The following is a 7,173-nucleotide window of genomic DNA, read 5'->3' on the forward strand; positions in this document are numbered from 1 at the left end:
AAAGACGAGGATTGTAACCAATTAGATGTAGAGACACAATGGTGACTGGCTCCGCCCACTTACTGTCAAAAAGAAAACCTCGGCTTCTCTCTCTCTCTCTCTCTCTCTCTCTCTCTCTCTCTCTCTCTCTCTCTCTCTCTCTCTCTCTCTCTCTCTCTCTCTCTCTCTCTCTCTCTCTCTCTCTCTCTATGAGAACGTGTTTTTGGTCCACTCTCTGCCGTGGCTTTTATCTCTCAACACCTTCCACCATTACGTCCCAAAGCAAAACGGACTTTTTAGGGCTTGCTTCTCGGACTCTCCAGAGGAACAGATTCCTTGCCGCTGTGGTCGCCATGGTTTTGGCACTCATCATCGCGATTCCCCTGCTGGTCCAAACTTCTAAGTCCGATGCGCACTACGAGATGATGGGCACCTGTCGAATGATCTGTGAGCCGTACCCCCCCAATCCGAGCGCTACGGCTCTGGGGGTCATGCCAGACCTGAGCGCGTTGCCGTCTCCGAGCTTTGTTCACGACACTAAGGGCGAGCCGGGTCGACCGGGGAAACCCGGTCCGAGAGGGCCGCCAAGCGAACCGGGGCCACCAGGTCCGAGAGGACCACCGGGGAAAAAAGGAGATACTGGAAAGAGTAGCGTAGTGGGATCACCGCGGACCGAGACCGGTGGAGATTTCGGCGGGGCAAAGATAGCGTTTTATGTGGGTCTGAAAACCCCTCACGAGGGATACGAAGTATTGCGCTTCGACGATGTTGTCACGAACCTGGGGAACCACTACGACCCGACAACCGGCAAGTTCACGTGCCAAGTGTCCGGGATCTATTACTTCACCTATCAGGTGCTGATGCGCGGTGGAGACGGGACGAGCATGTGGGCAGACTTGTGCCAAAACGGGCAGGTGAATATACTCCGTGTGTAAAACCTGCGGTATTCACGCGCTGATGAAACTAATTACTATACTTGCCTCGTGTGCGAAGCAGCTCTCACAGCTCGCCTTCTCTCTTCATGTGCAGGTCCGAGCCAGCGCCATAGCGCAGGACGCAGACCAGAATTACGACTACGCCACCAACAGCGTGGTCCTGCAGCTGGACTCCGGGGACGACATTTATGTCAAACTGGATTACGGCAAGGCGCACGGCGGTAACAACAACAAGTACAGCACGTTGTGCGGCTTCCTTCTGTACCGGGACTAGAATGAGAAGGCACCACTGCAGCCTAAAAGTGCCCGGACAGACCTCAGTTCAACCTGTGCATCCACTTAGTCTCATTTCAGCATTACAACTGTCTCATGCAAGACAAAAACGTCTGTAGAATTAATGTAACAAACACATCACTCCTCATGTTCAAGCCCCTTCTGTAACGGCTTATTTGGAAATAAGTGGAATTATTAGGCAATGATAAAAAAAAATTAAAACCTTAGTTATTTCCCTCCATTGCGCTGAGACTACTACAGATGAACAGCCTTCACAGGATGTGCAGGTGTTGAAGCCTTTTCCTTTTGCATTTTGTTTGATTGAAGTTGTTATTGCAGGAGAGGAGCGACCTGAAAAGACCTTGCTGTGTGATGTGATGCCACTATATTTGCTTGAAAGTGTGCCTCACAAAAGATATATATATATATATATATATATATATTGGTTTTGTTGCCTAAACATTCTTGTGAAGACCGAAATCCATTTTGAAAAGACATATTGCATCATGTAACAAGCTTATATTACATGTCAGTGTTACTGACATGTGCACTGTCACTAGAGGAGTGGTAAGTAGAGTGTTTGAAGCAGAGGGCCACTGGCCAAACTGCATTAGATGCATTGGTGTTAGATGTATATCTAGTTAAGTTTTAACTTATGTTTGAGTTTTATTTTGTTAAAGGAACAGTATAAGATTTGGTGGCATCTAGTGGTACATCTACAACATACCCCTCCTCCCAACCAGAACTGAGGTGGCCTTCAAGTATGGACAGGTATCTTTATGATGATTATTTTACTACTAGGACCTACTCTTATCAATACTCTGTTTTCTAAATGATTAAATAATCTTTTAAAAACATTGCATTTGTAAGAAATACATTTATAGCAGGATTATTATTTGTTTATATGTTAAATATCACTAGATATCATTTCTAGAGCAGCAACAGTTGCGGTGCCAGTGCCACAAGGTTTACACAGTTTACAACAGCAAAGTCACTAATATCTCACTGGAAACAAATCTAAAATATTAAATAAATACATAGCATTTCTGAGTGAAGTTTATAAGGAATAAAGAACACAAACATCAGACAGTGTCAGTCATTTCTCTTTTCCTCCTGGTTGTTTTGTCTCAGCCAACAGAGAAGTATACTAGAACAAGCTTAAGATTAACAGAGCACAGACAGCTTTGGTTTTGCTGAGTGAAGCTGATGCAGAAGTGTCTTAAAATTTGCATTTTTCTCAACTGTCCACCAGGGTGAAACTGGTTGTATAGAAGAATATGGTTCACGTGTTAAAGCTACATTCTCTCTATTGACCACCAGGGGGTGACTCCTCTGGTTGTATAGAATATATATGAGAAAATGACACTTCACTACAGCATGATGTTCATTTTGTAAACTATGCTCCATTTAGAGTCAAACAGACCTTAAAGCAGGGTATGCTTTAGGGCGGGCTACAATTTGATTGACAGGTCGATGCTGCTACAGAGCAGAGCTGTATATGGTGTCTACGTCACTTCCCGCATTCTAATCATAGTATCTTCCGCTCATTGGTTGTGGAAAAAAACATGGCGACAGCCGTATTCCAAGATCGCAACAGTGAAATTGACGGACTCAAGGCTTTCGAAACTGCAGTCCACAAACCAATGGCTGACGTCTCGCCGACTACGTCCTCTTATATATGTCGCTGATAATTTGTGTGATTGTGTCTATGTGTGTGTGTTGGAGGAGCCTAGCCCAGACAGGCGAATTGTAGTTTGGCTATATTGAAGAAATTGTACTTAGAAAAAAACACCCGTAACGTTTTAGCTTATCCGATCTAAAATAATCCGATCTAAAATAATCTTAGCACAAGGACCGTTAAAAAGAAATCACATTCTTTTGGCTAAATCAGTATAGTTTAGTAAGCAGTTTCAAATTCTCCAAGACAGCTCTGAATGCATATCCAATAATGCTCTGATAAAAGGTGATGTTTTGTCTCAGCGCCTCATAGTTTATAATTTATAATTAAGTCACAGCTCAGCACATCCCACTCCCTTCAGGACCAACGTCCTTGTTTAGCTGCCTGGACTTGGCGGCTGTGGGTCACTGGCAGTATGCTAAATGTGCTTAACGCATAACAGTCTGAAGGTAATCATGTGCTCTATTTTCAATGAAGAAATGACATAACTGATGCCAACACACTCCACATTTATTTGTATTATATTGTGTATATATATATTATTTTATATTTTGTATATATCTGTCATCCCTGTTCTTATATCTTATTTTATTTTGTGTGTTTAGTTTATTTAGTCTATTCCATTTGGTGTCTGTAAAGTGTTGGGCGCTACTATGACAACAAATTTTCCCTTGGGGATTAATAAAGTATATATCTATATCTATCTATCTATTGCATTTACGTTAACCTCTTCAGGAGCTGCCATTGTTGTACAGAAAGAACATTTGCCTCGGTTTCATCTTACACATCTGAAGGCACCTCCACATTAATACTTAAGCACCAGGGACAAAGCTCATCACTCTCACTCCAAAAAAGGCATATGGGCTACTTTCACAGGAAAAACACCAGACTTTGCCGTGGGAAAGGTTGGAAACCTGGGCCCAACTGAAAGGGCAGCTCTGGATTTATTATGTTTAGATTTGAAAAATATTTAATTATCTTACATCTCTAACTTATTATACCCTGAAATAACTTAGAAAAGGCCACCAAAGCACAATTTGCCAATCAGCTGTATACCCTACTTACTGTTCTGTTCTACAGAATAAACTGATGAGGTGGCTGTGACTAACAGGTGCACTGAATGAACTGATGAGGTCCGTGAGATATAGAGTGGCAGGAGAGAAGGGAAGCAGAACTGTGACAACTACATTTACTTGACAGAGAAATACTACTGGTTATTTTGCAGGTTCAGATTTTACTCACAAAATATGTTCAATTAAGTTTATTTAGTATAGCCCAGAATCCCAAATCCCAAATTATCCTCAGAGGGCTTTACAATCTGTACACATACGACATCCCTGTTCCAGGACGTCACATCGGATCAGGAAAAACTCCCCAAAAGACGAGAGTTGAAGTAACCTTCAGGAGAGCAACAGAGGAGGATCCTTCTTCCCGCATGGAGAGATGGAATAGATGTCATGTGTACAGAATGAACAGCGTTACAGAGTTACAACACATTCAATGAATGACAGAAATGTTTCATTTAATGAGAGTAGGCATGGACCACGATCCAGAAAACACGATCCATGTAAACAGGAGATAGAGAGGAGGGGCATCAGCAGGGCCATGGCAGGAGGCAGGGGCAGGGCCAAGGAAGCAGGGCCAGCTCCAGCCACAGCCACGATCCATGGAAACCTGTGACGAGAGAATGCACAAAGACTCCGGGGAAGAAGTAGAGTTAGTAATGTGCATTGAAGAGACATGCATTTGTTCAGAAGGAGAGAGAGAAGAGAGAGGAGCTCAGTGTATCCTAAGATGTTGTTGAGAATTAAATACCTAAAAACGTAGGATAGACTCCCGGCACATAAGAAGGCCTTGACACGCCGATTAGTTAGAACCCTGGCACCATAATAAGGCCTTGAAATGCTGGTTAGAATAGTCACACGGCAAATAATAGACGCTGTTTAGAAACAAGCACACGAACATAACGCTACGTAGACTCTCCTCCGCACAGTTCTCAGGGACTCAAAAATCTCTCTCCAACCCGGTTGTTCGTGCCCAGACGATTGAGCCGGCGGAAACGAAGCTGCCACAGGTGAAAGTAGGTGACAGTGGACAGACCACAGGTGGAGTGGTTCGTATGAAGTGAAGGAGGTTACTTCACACTCGGTCCAGGTCAAAGTCAGGAGCGCCTTGGCACCACCTGACACATTGTACCCCAGCACCAGTTCCAACGAGAACTCTGACAGAAGTCAGAACTAATTTGAAAGATGCAACGAGCAGATGTTTTGGGGACCCTGATTATCCAATTGCATTCCCTGCATAAGAACCATGACTAACAGATTGATTACCACTGCCCTGACCAAAGAGAAATGCCCTCCACCCCAGTACGAGCAGTGCCCCTTACTAGTATATGACTCCAACGGACTTGACATGGACAACGACCCACAGAATACTACTCCTTCAAAGTAGCTGTAATTAAACCTCTCCTGAAAAAGCCCACTCTTAATCCAGAGGTGTTGGCTAACTACAGACCGATCTCTAACCTTCCCTTCCTCTCTAAGATCCTTGAGAAAGTAGTCGCAAATCAGTTGTGCGACTTCCTACATCAGAATAGTTTATTTGAGGAGTTTCAGTCAGGATTCAGAAAACACCACAGCACAGAGACAGCACTGGTGAAAATTACAAATGACCTCCTAATTGCATCAGATAAAGGACTCATCTCCGTACTGGTATTATTAGACCTTAGTGCTGCGTTCGACACCATTGATCATGACATCCTATTACAGAGACTGGATCAGTCGATTGGCATTTCAGGTACAGCACTAAGTTGGTTTAAATCCTATTTATCAGATCGATCTCAATTTGTATTTGTAAACAATGAATCCTCAATGACCACCAATGTCAAAAAAAGAGACTTGTTAGAGCAGCCTGATAATAAGGAGTTGCAGTAATCTAGTCTGGAAGTAACAAACGCGTGAACCAGCTTTTCTGCATCTTTTTGAGACAAGATGTGCCTGATTTTTGAAATGTTACGTAGATGAAAAAATGCAATCCTTGAGATTTGCTTAACGTGGGAGTTAAAGGACAAGTCTTGTTCAAAGATAACTAGAGATTCTTTAGAGTGGTGTTGGATGCCAGGGCAATGCCATCTACAGAAACCACATCACTAGATAATTGATCTCTGAGGTGTTCAGGGCCCAGTAAAATAACTTCAGTTTTGTCTGAGTTTAACATCAGGAAGTTGCAGGTCATCCATGTTTTTATGTCTTTAAGACATTCTTGAATTTTAGCAAGCTGGTTGGTCTCCTCTGGTTTGATCGATAGATATAATTGAGTATCGTCTGCATAGCAATGAAACTTTATGCAGTGTTTCCTGATAATGTTGCCCAAAGGAAGCAAATATAAGGTAAATAAAATTGGTCCAAGCACAGAACCTTGTGGAACTCCGTGATTAACGTTGGTGGTCATTGAGGATTCATTGTTTACAAATACAAATTGAGATCGATCTGATAAATAGGATTTAAACCAACTTAGTGCTGTACCTGAAATGCCAATCGACTGATCCAGTCTCTGTAATAGGATGTCATGATCAATGGTGTCGAACGCAGCACTAAGGTCTAATAATACCAGTACGGAGATGAGTCCTTTATCTGATGCAATTAGGAGGTCATTTGTAATTTTCACCAGTGCTGTCTCTGTGCTGTGGTGTTTTCTGAATCCTGACTGAAACTCCTCAAATAAACTATTCTGATGTAGGAAGTCGCACAACTGATTTGCGACTACTTTCTGAAGGATCTTAGAGAGGAAGGGAAGGTTAGAGATCGGTCTGTAGTTAGCCAACACCTCTGGATTAAGAGTGGGCTTTTTCAGGACAGGTTTAATTACAGCTACTTTGAAGGAATGTGGTACATGGCCTGTTAGCAAAGACACATTAATAATATCCAACAGAGAGGTGTCAATTAAAGGCAAAACATCTTCAAGCATCCTCGTTGGGATGGGGTCTAAGAGACAAGTAGATGGTTTAGAAGTAGAAACCGTTGAGGACAATTGGTCAAGGTTAATGGGAGAAAAGCCATCCAAATATACAGCCGTTTCCAAGGCCACTCCTCTTGATGACAGATCGGCAGTAGTTGAGGGCAAGAGATCATCAATCTTGCCTCTAATAGTTAAAATCTTTTCATTGAAGAAGTTCATGAAGTCATTACTACTGAGGTCTATAGGAATACACGGCTCCACAGAGCTGTGACTCTGTCAGCCTGGCTACAGTGCTAAAGAGAACCCTGGGGTTGTTCTTATTTTTCTCTATTACTGATGAGTAATAGGCTG

The 7,173-nt window shown here is 42.8% G+C and overlaps 1 protein-coding gene across 1 annotated transcript; it reads left to right on the forward strand.

The window, feature by feature from the left end:
• The first annotated feature begins 202 nt into the window (after window positions 1-202).
• LOC117750468 (complement C1q-like protein 2) lies at window positions 203-2,243 on the forward strand. The gene is made up of 2 exons (XM_034561704.1): window positions 203-893; window positions 1,009-2,243. The coding sequence occupies exons 1-2, from the start codon at window positions 333-335 to the stop codon at window positions 1,186-1,188; spliced, it is 741 nt and encodes a 246-aa protein (XP_034417595.1). The 5' UTR covers window positions 203-332; the 3' UTR covers window positions 1,189-2,243.
• Window positions 2,244-7,173: the final 4,930 nt, after the last annotated feature.

Source organism: Cyclopterus lumpus, chromosome 21, assembly GCF_009769545.1.
Source record: "Cyclopterus lumpus isolate fCycLum1 chromosome 21, fCycLum1.pri, whole genome shotgun sequence".
Classification (NCBI taxonomy): domain Eukaryota; kingdom Metazoa; phylum Chordata; class Actinopteri; order Perciformes; family Cyclopteridae; genus Cyclopterus; species Cyclopterus lumpus.